We start from the raw sequence: 20,559 nt of genomic DNA, 5'->3' as shown, positions 1-20,559 counted from the left end.
TCTTCGTTCAGTAGAGGTGAATAACGTAAAGGTAGAATACTGCCATCTAGCGGTCATTATTTTCCACGTCAGCTGACGAAAATGAGGTAGCCAAAAATGGAAAACTAGCATATTAATACTAGAAAATAAACAAGATCGATGACTATAAGAAAATGTATTAGCATAAATAAGTGTTAAAAAAGAGCATAATTATTGTGTTAACATTGTTTAAAAAGAAGGGGCCCATTCACATCTGGTGCATGTAAAACATTGTTTGAAAACAGAAACAGAGAAACCTGATAATTATTTATTAGATGAATAATAACATTTAAATGCATGATGCACTCACATATACATGAATAACAAGAACAATTTAAGCTAAATTAGTCACTCAAACTCTGCACATTTAAAAGAGGCTCTTGAACACATTTACAGTAAGAGAGCTTCTGCCTCCATTAGATGATTTTCCAAATCAGCAGCTTCCAGGGCAAAAGTCTGTCTCTCTTGAATCATTCGTTCCCGCGATTCAGATAAGTTTGCCATTTTTTTCTGGATTTCCTAAAGGTATTTAAAAAAATCATGGTCACAACATTTTGTATTATAATTTATGATCAGGTATCACATTTACAAACTAACTACAAAATTATAAAAACTCATATTGAAAATAACATCACCTGCAGATGAGCATGTTGCTGATTTGTGATCTGTCCAAAAACTTTTAACTCCTTCAGCAATTCTGTGGAGACGCTCTGGAATAGGACACACATGGTGTAATAATTGTGTGTGTTTGGTTTAGAATGCATGTGTATTCACTTTCTACTAAATACTGCACAAGTGTGTACCATAACTTCTTTTCGTTGTTCTTCATTTTGCAGTGCAGCTTCTCCAATTACTGTTCCTGAAACTAAATAGCAATCCGAATTAATTTTATAAAAATTGAAAAATTGAGACAATATAAAATTCTTTAAAGTACACTCACTTGGATCTATTTTTGCAGCCACTAGGATTGTCTGACAGTCCTTGAGGTGTTTCTGTACCTTGGCATTTTCATTTTCAAGGTTACTGCACCGCTGCTCCAAGTGGGAAACTTTTTGCTGTGTTTAAAAACAAATAAACAACTGGGTATAAACACTTCTGCCAAAGCGGCATCAAGTATGGTGTCCATCGGAGGAGGTGGTGTTTTTTTTTTTTCCCAAACCTGCGTTTCCAAAATATTTTTCTGCAGTTCCTCATTGGTAGCAGCCAGATTTTGATTTTGTTCCTTTAGTTCTGCCAGCATGTCGTATCTTGTTGAAACCCTAATGCAAACAGTATTGATTTTCATTAATAAATTTAAATCCCCACTGTATGCCAGTAAATAATAACTATATGTACTGCAACTTACCCTTTGTAAACTTTAGGCCCAACATTTTCCCTACAGAAAAAGAACAGGAGTGTTTAAAGCGGCAGATAAATGCTTATCCATTTGCAGGAACGCTGTTTATGAGTTTTTACCGTGATGTGTTTTCTTTTTGTTTGAGGCCACCATCTTTTTGTTGATACTTAGCTGAAGTAAAGCCGGTTGCTGTGTCCTTCATTTCGTTTTTATGGGCTGATTTCTTTGATTCTGTATGGTGCTGTACTCCTTAAAAAGAAAAATGACCCCAGAATTATTTAGTATACGTTGTTTGAATCATTTACTTATATATACAAATGAAAAAGCGAAAAAGTGTGTTCACCTCTGGGAAGTTTTGACATCGTCAAAGGCAGTGACTGCAAAAAAGATTGGTTTAGATTTTAGTGTGGTAGGGGTCATTCTAGTAACCGTTTATACGAGGGGTGTCCAAAGTCGGCCCTCGAGGACCGACTTTGGACACCCCTGGTTTATACAGTACATTACACATGGAGTATCTATCTAATTAACGAAAATCTTTCGAATTAATCAATGTTGTCTTTTGGGAGGAAATATACGATGCATACGCGTAGGAAGCGGGATGAACAAATATCGTATTTAATGCAACATTGTGATGTAGAAAACATTGCGAATAAAGTGTTGCATGGGTTTTGTATTTTCAAAAACACATTATTTAAACATATCCTACCTTACAGAACGTTGCATGAAACTCTTCGTTCACCCGCACAAAAATTTTTAAAAGAGCGGAAGTTGGCATATTTATATCCGCTTTTTGCGTCATTACCGGTGTCAGTTCAAGACTCTGACAGTACCATATGTATATATCTTTTTTTTTTTATTTCATACTTTTATCATCATTAAATAATTTTGTAGGTTTACATAACTGACAAAAAAAAATCAAAGAATGGTTGAATAATAATTTATAAAACCGTTGCAAGTTGACTGCGCGTGCGCGAACGACGAGGAGGCGGTAAAATTAAAGCTCAGACGGTAACTTAGCGTCCAGTTGACGTTAGCTCAAGTGCTACAATTCTGTTCACTTTTCCGCGTTATACCTGACGCTATGGATATAATAATTTGTTAACGTGAAGTTATATTTACCAACAAAGTTTTCACAAGTAGCCACCACAAGGTATGTCTGCATTTCAAATATTTCCACGCTTTTATTTTTGTAATGACCAGCTATAATGCTAGTAGTCAAATCCAAGTGCGCCTATTTAATGGCAAAACTGTCACGGGGCGCTTTAGTTTAGTCCTGGTCTTCGAGGGACAATTTTTTGGATGTTTTAGATCAGGGGTTGTCCAAAGTCGGTAATCGAAGGCCGCCTTCCTAACTTAAGTAAAGTTGGCAAGATATTGGCAGATTCGGAATTTCGCGATCAATACCTCTCAGCCAAAACGTTGTCTAAACACCAAAGAGGCCTTTATGCCTCCATCATAACACGGACTACCAGATACAATTTCAAAAATATGGATAAATATTAAAAACAAAAAAGCCGCCGTTCGAGCGAGACGGATAATGTTGATCGCTTCGCCAGGCGGCAACAGAGCGAATGTGCAGGGACAGTCAACAAAGTGCAATGCCCTGAAAAGAAAAAAAATGTATCAACTCGACTGTTAAGTATAGAAACTCCAAAATAACTACACATATCTGTCAAAGCCCCATCATGCAAAAGCTGCTGGTTTAATAATGATTAACATTGCATATTTTTGATGTATTTTTAAAGATTATTTATCAATAATTTATCAATAGCTCATATGCTGGTTGGGTAAGAGACTCCAAAATGGCAACAAAAATAAATCACAAGCTCCATACCATGCTACAACCTCTGTTTTTTTAATAAATAGTTTTCCCAATTTTAATGATTTAATAAATAGTTATTGAACAATATTTACTTATACATTGATCAATAGTTTAAATGCTGATTGGCTTGGATACCCCCCAAAAATTGCTACAAGCATCATCATCCCCCATTCATGCGACAAAATGTGTGCCCCCCCCAAAAAAAAAATCACTTTGCCTAATAATGATTATTATATGCTCATTGATCCATAATTACAAATATTGATCAATAACTCTGAGGTTGATTGAGTTAGAGACCTCAATATAACCCCCATGCTACAACCACTGGTTCTCTCATAAATCCCTTTGCCAAATTTTAAGGATTTTTTTATGCTTATTGATCAACATTTACCAATATATCGACCAATAGCTCTGGGGTTGGTTGAGTTAGAGATCCACAAATCCCCACACATATCTGTAACATCCTTCCCTTCATCCTATAACCTCTGTTTCTCTCACAAATCCCTTTGTAATCATCATCTGTAATAATCCCTTTGTAATTTTCTAATAAACCCCTATGATTATTTTTAAGGATTTTTTTATGATTATTGATCAATAATTTCCAATATTTTGATCAATAGCTACCTCAAAATCACCACACATTTCGGTCACATTCCTCCCTTCATGCTTTGCTACTCTTTTTATAGTGTTTAGTTGAAGATGGAGCCCACGGTTTCTGGCACGAATGAGTGAGTCAAAAAGATTTTCCTTTTGGCAGGATGTTCTAATTACACCCTGTGATTAGGTTTCGTGATTTGACTTGTTTTATTTTACAGTGAAAACAGTGGATTGCCCTCCAGGAGACGCCTTTCTTCTGTGAGTAATTCAATTCAACTTAATGTTCAGGGGAGATTCAGTTGCCTTTGTCTGATGTTATGATCACAGCATGCATGACGTCCCCACGTGCTGAAAGCTAAGCTAGAAAGTAAAAGGCAAATGTAGCATCCTTTGATGAGGCCATTACTATTCCTAGCCTCCGGTAAAGCCAACGAATAAAAGATTATCACAAACTACAGTATGTGCGCTGTGTGTATGTTCAATAATTGTTTTAATCGTTTAGATTCTTAAAGACCCAAGGAAATCAGTAAGGTTCCCTGATCCAGAACAGCAGGAAAACAAGGTGAATGGATTTTGTTGGTTTAAAATTCATGTAAAAATATGACTACATTTTTCTTTTTACTCATTTCATTCAGGTCGAATGTGCCGGAGGAACTGATAAAAGAAATTCCAGAAGAGTTAGCTTCGCCCCAGCTAATGATGTCCTTCTCTTTCCCAAGTAAAATATTAAACACACTTTTTTTTTTTGTCAAATCAATTAAGACAATATACCTTAATACTTTATTACTTTTCTCCAGGGATGTGAAAAACACCTCCCCGATCCGAACTCCATCCCTAGAGTTAATGTCTACAAGTATGTAAAGTCTTGTAAATATATTGGGTCTTTCTGATTGACTGTGTTACTGCATGTTGAGCTTTTTTGTAATTGTTATTACATTTTTTTCCCCTCAGCAGTACCAGCACAAAATAGGTAAAGTGAATATTTCAAATGGACTTATTTTCTCAAAAATAAAACGATCATATGTATCATTTTCATTTTCTCTGTTGTAGTGTGCGTGTTTCAGTTGGTGAAGATGGGGTTCCACAAGTAATTGGTACATATTTTTTTTTTTCAAATTCTCTTCAGTTGCTGTTTGCTGTTGTGTTCATTATAAATATAGTATGTGTATCCAAAATCAATCTAGGAATGAAACCACTGATAAGTGCACCTCCATATGCCTCCAGTTTAAAAGAAAATGTGAGATTTTCTTTATTACTCCATTTAATTGCTACTTACACTAATTTTCCTCATAGATGTTTTACAAATCTTTGGGGTGTCTTCATTTCCATTTTACTTCTCTTTAGGTCAACTTTCAACTTGAGGAAGGCTTTGGAGAGAAAACCTTGATCTATAGTGACAATGACTGCTTCATGGAGATGACCCAGAGTCATACTGTCAACATTGCCGATAATGAAGACTATCTTGCAGATGCTGCCCTGAAAAATAGAAGCACTTTGCTTCCTTGTGGAGAGAACACAATCTTTTTCTCAGCCGATGGCAAAACCATGGATATGAGCCTCAGCCATGACGAGAATGTTGCGAAAGAGTCAAAAATGCCATGCGCTGGCAGAGTCACAGATCTCAATTTTATGTCATCAGTAATGAGTTGTGACCCCTCCTCCAACAGCTTCCACGAAAGTCTTTCAAAATCACAAAGATCAAAAGCAAGACTTTCCGAAACCGCGTTGGAAATGAACATTACCCAGATTAAAACCCAGAAGGTAGATGTGGATAAGGAAAATCAAGCTCCAACCTTGATTTATTCTGAAATAGAAAAATCATCCCATAAGAACAGGGATATTGGACTCTCAGAAAATACTGATCATTGCAAGACTGATGTGACCGTTACAAGCCACATTGCAGGATTAACCGATGATGCGAATGATCCTTTTCAGTGTCTTTTTCCCTCGCGAGAAATGTATTCCCAGTCTGATACTGCATCCCAAGCAAAAGATGAATCAAAGACCCTGCAGAAACAGTCCAAAATGGAATTGGGATCATCCAATCCAAAAGGTACTTATATTTCCAATTGATTTACTCATCATAACTTTATTTCAATTTAAGCATCTTTGGTTAAATGCCCCCCCCCCCCCCCCCCTTTTTTTTTTCCTTCACAAAAGCTGCTTTTGTAAACAGGTATGTTTGATTACACTCTTACACCAGTCAGGCATTTTTACTTCATTATATTTCAAGGAACTACCTGACAGAACTTTTGTAATTGTTCTGAAACAGATCTTATTGTATATAAAATTGTTGTTAAGAGCAAATATTCTGTTTTATCCCCATAAGGTTGGAGGATGATGCTGAAGAAGCGACTCTTCGGATGAATGGTATGTTGTTTTTTATTTAGCCATAAAAGATGCATTGTGTATAATAATTTTACCGTTTTAATGCTGTTTGTATCAACTGATGCTTTACTTTTTTAGATACGATGTCTTTGAAGAGTAATATTTTTCATGCATGGCAAAGGGTAAGTTTTAAAATTCTGCTTCCCTAATTATTTATAATTTGTTGCCTTTATTGTTGTTATTTTTTTATATCTATTGAAAATAAAGATAATGGACAAGGCAGTCAAAACTGTTTTTTTTTAAGCCAGCTTCATCTTTTAGAAAATGTTCAAAGTATGTAAATATTTACTTTAGAAATTTTTTTCCTTCCACAAACCACAAATCTGACATCTTACTGGGATTTAGATCATTTGATTTTTACATTACTAAACACTTAAATTTCATGATGCTTTCAGGTTAATTGAAAATATAACACGGATTGCAGATTATGTGATGGCATTTTTTTTTCTTTTCAGGACATTTTAAAAGAAAAACCCACAGAGGAAACTATACGGTTCACGGCAGGTGACGCCTGTATGGACATGACGCAAAGTTATACTTCTAAAATCACAGCATTGATGTCACCTACCCCAGTTCCAAAGATGAACAGTTTTCTCTGTGGAGGAACAGCAAGCCATTTTGCATCATCCATGGAAATGAAACACAGGGAGACTACTGGCCAACCTGTTTCATCTGAAGTAACATTGAGCCCCAAATTTGAAAAATTCCTTGCAAACATTTTCAAACCACAAGGCCCAAAATTAAATCCCGGACAAGCTGGAATGACTAAAATTAATCCTCTGGTTAGGGAAAATGAACAGCCCTTCAACGAAGATCCAATCTGTGCCAGAAATGAGCTGTGCGCGAATATGACAGGATTTCAAACGGGCAATATCACAAAGATTGATGAGCCTCTTCAGCACCACTTACCTGTGCATAAGATACATCCTCATGGTGCACAAACCCCATTTCATCCTCTGTTCTCTGATAAACAGAGGTCATCTTACAATGCAGGTACACTCATTCTAATATTACAATCATTTCTAATGATATGTCTGAAATGCATATCAATTTTTTTCTGTGCTTTTAGGGAGAGAAACCATGTTGAAGCAGTCTTTGAAACATCAGGTAAGTTTCTCTATTATTATTGTGCTATAAAAGTGATATCTGATTAATAATGTCTTAAACAACTATGCCCCAGGAAATTATCCATGTTGACTATTTTTTTTTTTAATTGCAATTTATGTATTGTTCATCTACAGCAGGGGTGTCAAACTCATTCCCTGTTTTTTTCACAGATTATTTCTGACTCTGAAGAGGACTGCACGGAGCAAGCAGTGACATTTACAGCTGACAACTTGGATGTGACTCAAAGTCGCCCTGGAAACACAATGCAGTCACACAAAATTCTAGTCACTGTACCTACCAGCACCGAAAGATCAGTAAAGGATGCTGACATGGATGTGACCCAAGGTCTTACCGGAAACATTGATACGCCATTTGAACCAGACGCATGGAAAATTATACCTGCTGGGCGAGAGAATACTATTAGATTTTCAGCAAGCGATGCAGCCATGGATATGACTCAAAACGTCACCACAATAATTGATACAGAGTACAAACCAGGAGTACCCAAAAATGTCCACTCCTTCCCTACTGGAGAAGAAAAAACAATCAGGTTTTCAGGAAATGACGGCGTTATGGATATGACACAAACCCGCACCTCAATCATCGATACTCAGTTCAAACAAAGAGTATGCAAGAATATCCCCTCTGTACCTACTGGAGGACAAAAAACAATCAGGTTTTCTGTAAATGACGGAGCAATGGATGTGACTCAAAACGTCACCACAATAATTGATACAGTGTACAAACCAGGAGTACCCAAGAATGTCCTCTCCTTCCCTACTGGAGAAGAAAAAACAATCAGGTTTTCCGGAAATGACGGCGTTATGGATATGACACAAACCCGCACCTCAATCATCGATACTCAGTTCAAACAAAGCGTATGCAAGAATATCCCCTCTATACCTACTGGAGGACAAGAAACAATCAGGTTTTCTGTAAATGACGGAGCAATGGATGTGACGCAAAGCCTCACCACAATGATTGATACGCCCTTTGACCAAAGAGCAAACAAAAATGTCCATTCTGTATCTGCTAGAGGAGAAAAAACTATCAGGTTTTCAGCAAATGACGCACTGATGGATCTTACTCAAAGCCTCACCACAATGATTGATACTCCCATTAACTCAAGCACACACGAAAATGGCCACTTTGCACCTGCTTGGGGAGAAAAAACAATCAGGTTTTCAGCAAATGATGCAGCAATTGATATCACGCAAAGTCTTACCGCAATGATCGATACTCCTTTGGAACGAAACGCACTCAAAAATGTCCACTCTGTACCTGCTGGAGGAGAGGAAACGATGAGGTTTACCGCAAATGACGCAGTGATGGATCGGACGCAAGGCCTCGTCACTACAATTGATACTCCTTTTGACCCAAGAGCATATAAAAATGTACACTCTCTACCTGATGGAGGAGAAAAAAAGTTTTCAGGAAATGATGCCACAATGGATATCACAGGAAATCTGACCACAAAGATTGATACTCAGTTCGAATCAAGAATACACAAAAATGCTCCTGCTGAAGGAGAAAAAACAATTTGGTTTTCAGCAAATGCTGCAGCAATGGATATGACAGGAAACCTGGCCGCAAAGATTGATACACATTTGGAATCAGGAGCACCCAACAATGAGCTTCCTGAGGGAGACAAAACCTTGAAGCTCTCAGCAAATGATGCTGCAATGGATTTGACGCAAAGTCTCTCCACAATGATCGATACACCCTTCAAACCAGGCCCATGCAAAAATGTTCCCTTTTTACCCGATGGAGGAGAAAAAACTGTCAGGTTTTCAGCAAATGACGAAGCAACGGATGTGACACAAAGTCCCACTGCACACATTGAAAAGCATTTTGAATCAGCTGCTCAACAGCATGTTAACGTCATACCGTCTCGACGATTGAGTGTTGCTGATCTTCAATCAAAACTGAGGCGCTTGAGCTGTGCGATGAACGCAGAACCTGAGATTAATGCTTCAGAGAGCTGCACTGTAGCTTTGCCTTATTTGGACCCTGATGTAGACAAAAGCACAAAAAATGAAGACAAACCCGAATTTGTGGCGGATGTTAAAATGGGTTTAGGAAACACAGGGGATGAGGTTCCACAAAACTGTCCGCAAGAGTCCATAATTGAGGGAACTCCTTTCAAATTTAAGACAACAGAGCTGATGTCCAGACTGTCAACGGGATGCTTTAAGCCAAAACTCCCTCAAAGAAAAATCGTTGATAAATCAAAGAAGGCGGCAACCGAAAATGTTACCGATATACTAAACAAGTGGAATAATGATGATGTGACTTACATTCACGATGAAGAGCTTGGTAGCTGCGAAGATTTATCTGAAACACTGGACACCAAAAGTCCTCCGAAAAGCTCAGAAAACATGATCCCTTTTGAAGAATTCCACTTAGAGGAAACCCTACTGGAAAATGTTTTCGAACAAAACAGTCCAGTTATTGTCCGGGGAATTAAAAGATGCTTTCCATCAGGTGAAAACAATACAGGGGATGAAAAGAAAATGAAGGAATTCAGTGTGATGGTCCCTGAGAACGTTGCAACAGTGGGTCCTTTTCTAAAACTAGGCATTTTGCTTGCTAATTTATCAGATAATAAAATATCCCCATGTTTGATTTCTTACCAGGAAATACCGGATCATGTTCTGGAATATGACCATGTCAAGATCACTGCAGTTCCTAGCATGTCAAACCAGACTATGGAGTCTTCCAGCAGTGCTCACTCAAACAACAGCCAATGTGATGCTACTTTTAACTCGAGTAAGACCTGGTGCATAAATGTTCTTTTTTTTTTTTCTTTTAATTATATCTGTGTTTGTTTTGTTAGTTTCAGCTTGCAAACAGAGCATGTTGGAATTCCATCTTGGAGATGATGATGTACAGGTTTGTTTTTGTTTTTTTCTAAGATCCAAAATTCGGATTTCATGACTTGTACCTCCCCCTCAAAATCTCAGGGATTATATTTCATTTATTTTACAGAAATTAAAGGATGGCAGTATCACACTTCAAGAGTTCTTTCGACTCTTCAACATAGACTTTGTGATTCATGAACCCCGGAAAAGCATCCTTTCTGACAGAGTAAGTTTATACAGTCACAATAAACAAACTAACATGCAGTAATGTGGATTTTATTGTTGTGCTCAGCTTTCATCTGCCACTGGTTGCTCAGCAAGGACTGCATTAAGAAACCGACATATTCATCTTCCGATGCAAATGGTCTATGAAGCCGATTTTAAGATCCTCTCCGAAAAGGTGGAAAAGTAAGAGGTTTTTGTTGGCTATGGTCGTAAACGCGACTAAAATAAAGTACAATATCTTAAAGGCTTTACAAGACATACTGCGCTTTTGTCTTCTCAGGTTGAACTGCAGAACACAGGACTTAAACAAACCTCTCAAGGTCGTCAATAAACGTTTGTGGGAAGATCTGAAAACGTTTTCGAATGAGGAGGTATCGCGTTCTTTTTTTCTGTCATGCTTCTCCAAAAGTTTAAAAAAAAAAACATGCCTTTTGCCCACTGTTCACCCCAACTTCTTGCATCAAACATTCATAGCCATTATGAAACAAGTTTTTAATATTTTTTACTGTCTCTCAAATAAAGACACACGAAACACTATGACTAAACAACAACAAGTAAAACTGTTCATTCCAGAAAGACACCTGACACATGTTGAGATAGAATATTTTATTTACATGATAGATAATAATAAGGTAGAATAAGATCACTGCTTTTGTTTTCAATCAACAGATCATAACTTTTGGCATGAAACTTAAAGAAAGAAACAATTTCTTCAGAAAGATGAGCAAAATCCGCGCTCATGAAATGAAGGAGGTCCTGTACTCAAACCTGTTGCAGACTCTTACGGTAACTAGACATTTCAACATCAATACATAATTTTACTGTCAAGACTGAATAAATATCTTGTGACAAATTTGATTTTCTTTTCAGGACGAGCAACAAAAATTAACCAGTGCAGTTGAATGTCATGAGATGATCAACAATCTGGATGATTGTATTGCTGATTTGGAAGCAGGTACTGCATTCTTTGGAAAAAAAATATTCACATTTATATTTAATGTGTTCAATTTAGCTAGTTGTTTGTATTTGTTTTGTGTTATTTACTGTGGTGTTCCCTATTGCAAGGGTCAAATCATCTTATCCTCAGCTAGCTTGTCTTTAGGAGCAACTTGATTGTCGCTGACACCATTTTTTTTTTTTTTTACTCTTGCGCTATAGAATCTAAGTACTAGTTGTAGCAGAGGGTTATAGATTGCTGTTGCATATCCTTACATTGCCCCCCCCGTACAGAATTAGCAGCAATTGAAGGAGGAACTGAAAACATGCCAAGTCTAGCATCACTCGAAGAAGGTAAGCTAGCACACTGTTAACATTTAATTTACTGTATACATATGAAACACAGTTGAAAATGAAAATAATTGGGATTTCTTCAACAGAATTGAAGAATCTTAATGATGCTTTGGATGACAAAAATCGGTAAACTGATCATCTGTTCAATGCCTTTCGAAACAAACATGCAGTGTTATGTCAGTTGGTATTTGAATTTATTTCAAGTACGGTGTCTACATTATTTTCACCCCTTTCCACAGACAATTGCATGAAACAGAGGTGCAGAAAAATCAGGCTTCTAAAAAGTTGAGCAATCTGAAAGCCGAGACAGAAAATCTTCAGAGCACCATCCGCGTACTCGATATGTCAGTTTCTTTTTTCATGACTTCCTACACTATGTATATACTGCTTAATTTTGTCCTCAGACCCGCCACAGATATATTTTTTTTTGTAAATGTTTTTCTCAGGCTCCATGAATGGCGATTTAGGGAAAAGACAGAAAACTACACTTTGTACACTTTCCTCTATGGCACATTGCATTTGCAGGTGGTGCATGCAGGTATGTATATGTGTGTGTGTGTGTATATATATATATATATATATATATATATATATATATATATATATATATATGTATATATATGTATATATATATATATATGTATGTGTATATGTGTATGTGTGTGTGTATATATATATATATGTGTATATATATATATATATATATATATATATATATATATATATATATATATATATATATATATATATATAATATTTTTTTTTCACTTTTCAGGAGAAGTCATGATTTTATGGCTGCTGATGGACTAACCCAAATTTTGAGAACAATGTTTACAAATAAAAGTTCAAATATTATTTAACCATTCACATTCGCATCGATGGATAATTTAGACTAAAGTCTACAGAGAACCAAAGATGCATTATTTTGGAATGTGGGTGGAGAGACATTAAATGTGCCGTCTTTGTTTTGTAGGAAATAGCACCGATAAGGAACCTGAGCGTAAAACGTCACAGATCAATTTCCAATTTCGCCTTGATGGTAAGGAAAACCAGTTTTTGGTGATGGATGAAAACGCGTTTCCATTTGCGGTCTCATCCACCCGGTGCCTTTGCTTCAAGTCATGCTAGATCACATTTTCTTCTTTCATTGACGTTTGATTTTTGTATCTAGATGAAAAGTCGCCGAATCACATATGCTTGGTTCACAAGCTGCTCTCTCAGTACCTCGGGCGTGAAACAGCCTGGGTGGAGAAGTACCCAACAAGTAGTTCCATTCCAAAGGTCTGAATGGATGGATCACAGTCCCATATTGGTTTTCCGATGAACGTGGGTGTGGATGCCGTGGCATGTTACCATTGTTTTATTCGTCCTATTATGTGCAGCTGCTCCATGAAGTGTCCTTGGTGGTGGCTGCCTGCCGTCTCTTGGGGGAGGAGTTACGGCTGCTGAAAATGTGGGGAGGTTTACGGCTCGATATCGTCGACATTTGCTGTGAGGACACTCTGTAAGTTTATCACAGTCTTTCACTTTTATGCAGGTGTCTTCATTATTGCACGTTTCATTCAAATAATGTTGTCTTGTTCTAGGGTAAATATTGTCTTCAGCAGTGTTAGGAGGCGTTCAAAGTTTGAGGTCACCTTGTCAGTCAGCATGACCAGACAGCACTATGTTCTACAAGTGCATGGCTTCAAAAACATCTTTGGGGACACAACGTAAGTGTGATCAAAATTATATCAGGGGTGTCCAAACAATGTATCAGGGCTATTTATGGCACGCTAGTCATTTTTTGGCACGTAGTAAAACAATTGATGTTGGTGAGTAATGAACTTAAACGTCAAAGTAGACCTTGCATCCTTTTCATTTCTATTTGTGGTCCTTAAAAGACAAATTTTGGGCACCCCTGAGCAAAAGATAAAATTTCACTATCTACGTTCTCATTGACATTGTTTATGTGTACAGGAGCGAGCACATTGAGCAGATTGTGGAATCATTCACTCCAGCCAAGAAGCTCTTGACAAAGATTGTCAAAAAGATTCATTCTGAGCGACTTTGTTGAAGTCAAGCTTGACGCTTGAAGAATTGATGTAAATATTTCTTCAGGCCAAAAGGTGGCTTGCTTAACCATCAACTTGAAATGCACTATTAGGGGAGACCATTTCGTTGCCTCTTCTGCCCTTGACCCACCTATCACCTGCAACCACATCAAGCAGGTTTTTAGGAGGCAGTTCAGTATGTCTCAAAGCACCATCAGGTTATAATAATGCTTACGATTAGGATGGTTGACTGTTTTTCTTTTTTATTGAGAAATATTTCTATTGGTTCTTTATGATATAATGATGAAAAGTAATCATCCTATTCCTTTTTATTGGCAACAACGTCACCAGTGTAATGGGTCCTGAGTTTGGTCACGTGATGTAAACATTTTACGCCTAAAGCTATATTGACGTCCCGTTCAGTCGACAGCAGAGGGCAGTGCTAGATCATCATCCTTGAATGACTGAAAACTAGTGCTTTTCTTCTATAGCGATTTTAGGCTAGTGGTTGCACATAGTACATATAGATAAGGGCTTACTTGACCCTAACTTTTAAATTTTCAGTGATTGGCTTAGTATATCCGTACATATTAATAATCAAATACTCAAACTCTGGCTCGTTTGTATGGGCAATCACTTTGTGGACTATATAGCGTCAATTATGCGTGGTCAACAGCACCTATTAAGAAGGATATACTGTACTTGCAATTATTACAATAAAGAAGTTGTATGTTACATGTACAATATGTTCTATCTGGCTCAGACAACATAACTATCAACTTTTACAGAACTGTTTGCCCGCACAAAAACACCCTGAATATGTTTTCACACCACATCATAAATATGAATCATACGGTTTTCCTTCCCAGGTAACAGCTTTATCCTGATTTAGAGGTGTCTGAAAGGGCCTACAACGTCAATAGCGGGTACTAATTCTATTAGGTGGAACATTTGTCTTCAGGCAACCTGTTTAAATCTTTTTATTCTCACACCTAAAAGCACTTTTTCACTGTAGTAATCTCGTCAGTCTCAACCGACATCAACAATTACAAGGGAAACGGAGCTGAAATTAGTTTGGGAAGATTGAAAGCCAATACAAGGTTGGATGTGTTGCTGGGACCCAGGCATCAACATAGAACTGAAAAAAAAATGCGTTTTGCTGCGGTGAGTGTTGATTTCACGCATACCTTGCAGTGGGCTATTTACAATGCCCCTTGTTTTGTCTTTAAACTGATGATGATTTTGTTTTGTTGCTTGCGTGTTAAATTTACAAAATGTTTTGCCATGTTGGTTTGTTTACTTTTATTCCAATTTACATACTTTTTCCTTATCTAAATCCTATAGACCATTGGTTCTCAGATGGGGTTACATGTACCCCAGGGGTACTTCGGGGGTATAAGCATAGTTGAATATTTTGTAATGTACCTTGAAACAAATATAATACTACATTTGTTGGTGGCGGAAACTGTACATTTTTCAAATTAAGAGCAAATTAACTGGAACAAAAAAGCAACTTGAGTACTTTTATTATTTGTAAATCACAACATGCCCCCATAAATATACTGTATACTTACCATTTTTATCATTGCTAAATTAATGGTGACTCCTTTTACACAACGTCATACGCCTTTATTTTCTAAAATTTTATTTGGTTGTGTATTGTCATCAGTGGCGCAATTTTCCATCAGACGATACTTGGCTGATAAACATTTGATAGTGGTTACATCTTGAAAAAAAGCAACTTGAGTACTTTTATTATTTGTAAATCACAACATGCCCCCATAAATATACTGTATACTTACCATTTTTATCATTGCTAAATTAATGGTGACTCCTTTTACACAACGTCATACGCCTTTATTTTCTAAAATTTTATTTGGTTGTGTATTGTCATCAGTGGCGCAATTTTCCATCAGACGATACTTGGCTGATAAACATTTGATAGTGGTTACATCTTTGAGGTTACTATGGACATCGGCGAGATTGGATCGCTGAAGGGAGCTTCTATCATTTATTATGTTAGTTGAGCGGAGATATTTGGGATATCAATGAGAATCAAGTAAGTTCAGCATTACTTCGAAATACAACTGCAAGTTGACATTTTCATCAAAAACGAGATCCACTGTGTTATAAGTGATAATGTGCCCATTCCGGTTATTCCCTGCTGGGCCAGGCATCTTTATATGCTTAGTGTGCATTTATACAGTACATTGCTATTTGTCCAAATTGACTCCAAATAGCAACGCGGCGTTCTCATGTCCTGCATGATCAGAGAAGCTACCCCCTACCAACGCACTGCTGCGCGCCTCCCGGACAGCTGAAGTTATCTTGTTATATGGCATTAGGGGGCCGACTTAATTGGTCCTTGCAGGCAGGTAATTAGTTCTGGTGGCATGTGCTCCCAGAGGGATATGAATGGAAGGAATACAGCCTGATTCCCCTTAACCCTCTCTTCCCCTCCCACTTAATGCATTCACACGCACACACATACGGAAGTTAGCACATTCTCTGGTCATTCTTCGGAAAAGACAATGGGGCGGCCTTGTTAAAAAAGGCTCGTGCTCAGCAGGGGAAAAGTGGAGCCACAGCAGCTGCCGCTTTTGGCCTCACTGGGGACCTTTTGACAATCGCTCAACAGTATTGTAACTTTAGTTATGACAAACTGCAAAATTAACGACGTTTTCTAAGGGGGAATTCATCAAATTTATCTTACAGGCACATAGATGCATCTTGAATATACAGTGGGCCCCCGTGTTACGAACATAATCCGTTCAGCGGCTATGCTGGTAACTCTAATTGCTCGTATGACGGGCAATCCAAACCTATGTTAATTAGTGAATGCGCGCAAAAACCTTAGGTAAAAACAGCACAACTTTATACACATATTAAAAATTAGTAACATAATCTACTGTACAGTTAAATAACATAAATATACAAAGGAAAAATGACATTTACCTTTGGGGGCGACGTGACTTGAGCTGGGTGGAGGCGGAGGGGAGCAGAGACCAAACCGCAGAATTTATTTATTTATTTTCTTCAACGAGAACTTTTCTCAAACGAGAACATATCATCGGCGATTTCCTTCTCTTTAATCCATAAAAGAAGAAGCCTCTTAATTTTGTTGTTGACCGAGGTCCGTCCCCTGGCAAGGAAAGTCTTGCCCTTAGAAGATTGCCGAGTGGTTACGGCCATACTCACTAGCAAGGTTAACTATGCGTGCGCCTCCTTCGTATTTTTTTATTATCTCCTGCTTGGTTTCTATTGTCATCATCCTCTTACTTCTTCCTTTACCGCCACTTGCAATTTTAGAAGCCATGTCTAACAGATAAAAGTTTGCAAAGTCTTCACAACACACCGACCAGCTCGTGCCATCAAGCTAGATGAGAGCGTTCGGCCAATAGCATATCGGCATTTCTGTGATTGACGTGACGCCGGCCAATAGCACTTCGGCATCTCTGTGACTGCCTTAATCGACCAATAGCATATCTGCATTTCCGTGACATGCGAGAAAAGTTGTTTTTGTTGATGCAGCAAAGCGAAAAAAATAGTGCGGACACACTGACCGGCGTGTTGGATGGTTTGTAAGACGAAAGGTTTGTGCGTAAGAGGGGGACAAAAAAACACCACGGTCCACGTTGTATGATGAAAAATACGTAAGACAGGGGGTTCGTTAATTGGGGGCCCACTATACTTTGTTATAACAACAAAGCTTGATCACTTTGATGAACGTCACTGTCAGTTTTTATTCCTACCATCCATCATGTTTTCTTTCTCCACCATCAAATGTGCATTTGACACACGCCTTTTTATTTATTGATTTTTTTTGCCCGGTAAGTGCCTTGAAGGATCCGGCAACCAAGGCGAGCGGTGGCTAAACACCCAACTTGCAGCCTGCTAACAGGGGCACCACAGCCACCTTGGCTAAGTGCATTCCCTGAGGCTCCAACCCAAATCCCTGCTTGACCCTTACTGATAAACTCTGCTATGGATAGCCCAGTGGAGAGATTTCCTTTAAAATAAGGAGCAGTCCAAAGTTTCCACAGTTACAAATGTCGCCCCGTTTACGTCTCATCTTATATTTTCTGATTGTCTTCCCACGACCTTTCAAACTGCATGGAAACCGTATCCCGAATAGGGCATTATTTGTAGTCTGAGAAGACCGGTTGCGATACCTTTTGTACACAAACGGGTGTCAAACCCGTTTTATCTCGCGAGCCACATAGAGCACCGGTGTCAAACTCAAGGCCCGGGGGCCAGATCCGGCCTGCCGCATTATTTTATGTGGCCCGTGAAAGTTGCCTCCTTTTCTTTACTTCCTTCCTTCACTGCTCGCTCCTTTTTTTCTTCCTTCCTCCCACACTTCCTTCCTTCCTACCTAGTTCTTTGTTCCTTTTTTTCCCTTCATTCCTTCCCTTTTTCTCTCCATCCTTCACTGTTTCCTTCCCTTCATCCTTCCTCACTTCCCTTATTCAGTTGTTTTCCCTTGGTTCCCTTCCTTTCTTCCACCTTCCTTCTCCTTCCTTCACATTTTTCCTCCTTTCCATTCCTTCCTCTTTCTCTCCTTCCTTCCTTCTTTCCTCTTTTTCTCTCCGTCCTTCGCATCCCTTTTCTTTTTCTCTCATTTTCTTTCCTTTCTTCCTTCACTGATTAAACCCGTTTGCAGGCTGGAAGTAAACATGAAAGTGAAATTTGGTGAAAAGATCTCAACACGACCTCCCTTCTTATCGTACCCAGCCGCTTGGCCAAATCAGGCAGTTTAATTTGGATTTTCCCATACGTGGGTCCTATGTTTGATAGCGACTAGCATGTAAACAGCTTGTGACTGTTGTTGGTAAAATGAGTGACGGTCATGTGCAAACATTGAAACAGGATTTATGTACACATACATTTCTACTCACATGCATGCATTGTTTTTCATGATGTTTACTGTACAATTTTGATTATCATCACTCACATGTGAGGTGTGCGGTGCTTTTAACTCCGTTGACTATATATGGTCCTCGCCCATTAAAGCGGTAATATGATTTATTTTCACCATTTTTAAAGCTTTCAAAAGACCGTAAGACACAAGACTTTCAAAGAAGACGTTGAAAGAGTAGACAGACAGAAGAGAAGGTTTGACGACATGAGAAGGCTCCAGGTTTTGCGTGGTCTTAAACCCCATGCGGCCTGGTCTCTGTCAGGTTCTTGCAAGCAGTAATTGCTCATGACTTCCAGGGCCTGGCACCCACATGTTCTTGGAAGGATGGGATTAACACGTTATGGGTGCCCCAGCAGTAGCTGATAAGATTTTTGGAATCCTTTGTTTTTGAGGGCGACGTTCCAGTGAGGCCCGGAAGAAGGATAGAAGTTGATAAAGGTGGCCTTTTATTATTTAAAAAAAAAAAAAAAAATCTGTCTTGACACTTCAGTAAAGTTATATACTTAATACTTATTATGTCACCGACCAAACCAACAACCAAATCATAAGAAAATTGTTTTCTTCAATCCTAATTTGATAAAATGACTTTTTTTTGTCAGTTAGAAATTTAAACCTTTTTTAAAAACCTGATTAATAAATCGAAATTGTAACCAACAGATTATTTTTTTTAAACAGTCTTGACATTCAATCACAGATTTCGAATTTCTTAAAAAAAAGAAGTGTTTGGCTAAATTCAAGTCATATTTTATTTATAAAGAACATTGAAAATGACCATTGTACAAAGTGTTGTACAGTAAAATAATATTGCAAATACAATCATAAAACAAGCAAACAAACAATAATTGATTACTTCAATTCTTTAGGTTTTTGACTAAAGGAGGATCTAAAAATGTCTGGAACCAAATTTAGGCAACTAAATATTAAAGTAATTATTTACGTAAAATTCTAAAGTACCTTAAAGTTAGTACACAATCACCTAAAGTCATTGATTCATTTATGACTTAACTACCAGAGGTAATTGATTACTTTAGCAGTTCATTCATTAAGTACCAGCCATTTTTTAGAAACTCCTTTGGTCAAATACTTTAAAAACAAAAAATGGGGAGACAGATGTTTAAAACACCGTCTACAGTCAAGTAGCCACGTCATTGATGAAGACAAATACTATGAGTTTCTTGGCATTGTAAAGTGGCCTGACTGGATGGAGGAGTGGAGTGATGGAGAGCCTATACATCTGAAGCCATGTTCATTTGTCAAAGTTTCCACTTCGCCGTTCAATCACATCACCGCTATAGGGTTTATTTATGTCGCTTTTCCAAGTGTGCCACCGCAGTGTGAGTTTCGCACAATACCTTCACTCAACAGGACCTCCCTTCTTATCGTGCCCAGCAGCTTGGCCGGATCAGGCAGTATAATTTGGACTTGCCCAGAGGAGAGACGACGTGTTCCTCTTACGGGTGCACTCATTGTTTCGCCTTGGCCTATATTTATTTTGATGTAAATCAGCTCACAAATGTGTTACGTCCTGCCCTTGTGTGGTGGGAGGTTCATTTGACGAAGGAAGTTCGTTCAATTGAGATTGGGTGTCTACAGATGCCGTTCCATTCTACTGCTTTTATTAATACGCCGGGCTGACATCATCTTAACCCACCCGTCGTTTTCAAGGTCGGGGTCAGAAAAGGGCTTCCATGACCTCTTGGATAAAACACATAACAGATATATTTAAATGCAGTATATAATTATTTCAAGTTACGGGATGGGAGTAAATCTCATAAATCATATAAGTCGAGATAAAAGTCCTAACGTTATTTTTTTTCAAAGAATATGTAATGTTGGCTCCAAGAATTAATGACAAGCAAATTGTCTTAAAACTATCAATGTCCAGAAAATGTCTCATTTAAAATAAACATGCACACAAGTTGTTACTTGTAGTTATTTTAGCATCTATCTTTCTTATTTCA

The 20,559-nt window shown here is 38.0% G+C and overlaps 2 protein-coding genes across 2 annotated transcripts; one reads left to right on the top strand and one right to left on the bottom strand.

Annotated features, from left to right (window-relative positions):
- Positions 1-272: 272 nt before the first annotated feature.
- knstrn (kinetochore localized astrin (SPAG5) binding protein) lies at positions 273-2,121 on the bottom strand. Its single transcript, XM_088403728.1, has 9 exons — positions 2,061-2,121; positions 1,698-1,731; positions 1,474-1,603; positions 1,364-1,393; positions 1,178-1,277; positions 959-1,073; positions 822-883; positions 654-728; positions 273-537 (listed from the first exon to the last, which is right to left on the bottom strand). Exons 2-9 carry the CDS (start codon positions 1,714-1,716, stop codon positions 409-411), a joined length of 660 nt encoding a protein of 219 aa, XP_088259854.1. The 5' UTR covers positions 1,717-1,731; positions 2,061-2,121; the 3' UTR covers positions 273-408.
- A 255-nt stretch (positions 2,122-2,376) lies between these two features.
- Positions 2,377-14,348, top strand: knl1 (kinetochore scaffold 1). The gene is given in 32 exon segments (XM_088403434.1): positions 2,377-2,504; positions 3,863-3,904; positions 3,992-4,031; positions 4,276-4,335; positions 4,409-4,491; positions 4,571-4,635; positions 4,728-4,743; positions 4,824-4,867; positions 4,958-5,010; positions 5,118-5,826; positions 5,934-5,949; positions 6,103-6,143; positions 6,240-6,283; positions 6,617-7,154; positions 7,231-7,268; positions 7,439-9,823; positions 9,905-10,037; positions 10,105-10,160; positions 10,257-10,355; positions 10,422-10,537; positions 10,635-10,725; positions 11,024-11,140; positions 11,225-11,309; positions 11,585-11,644; positions 11,731-11,770; positions 11,884-11,988; positions 12,091-12,182; positions 12,618-12,683; positions 12,816-12,925; positions 13,027-13,148; positions 13,231-13,356; positions 13,604-14,348. Coding segments are annotated over 31 exon segments (5,676 nt in total). The 5' UTR covers positions 2,377-2,504; positions 3,863-3,875; the 3' UTR covers positions 13,701-14,348.
- Positions 14,349-20,559: the final 6,211 nt, after the last annotated feature.

Source organism: Hippichthys cyanospilos, chromosome 20 (assembly GCF_059441005.1).
Source record: "Hippichthys cyanospilos isolate Australia breed blue-spotted pipefish chromosome 20, RoL_Hcya_1.0, whole genome shotgun sequence".
NCBI classification, from domain to species: Eukaryota; Metazoa; Chordata; class Actinopteri; order Syngnathiformes; family Syngnathidae; genus Hippichthys; species Hippichthys cyanospilos.
This window is presented reverse-complemented; position numbering and strand designations above follow the sequence as displayed.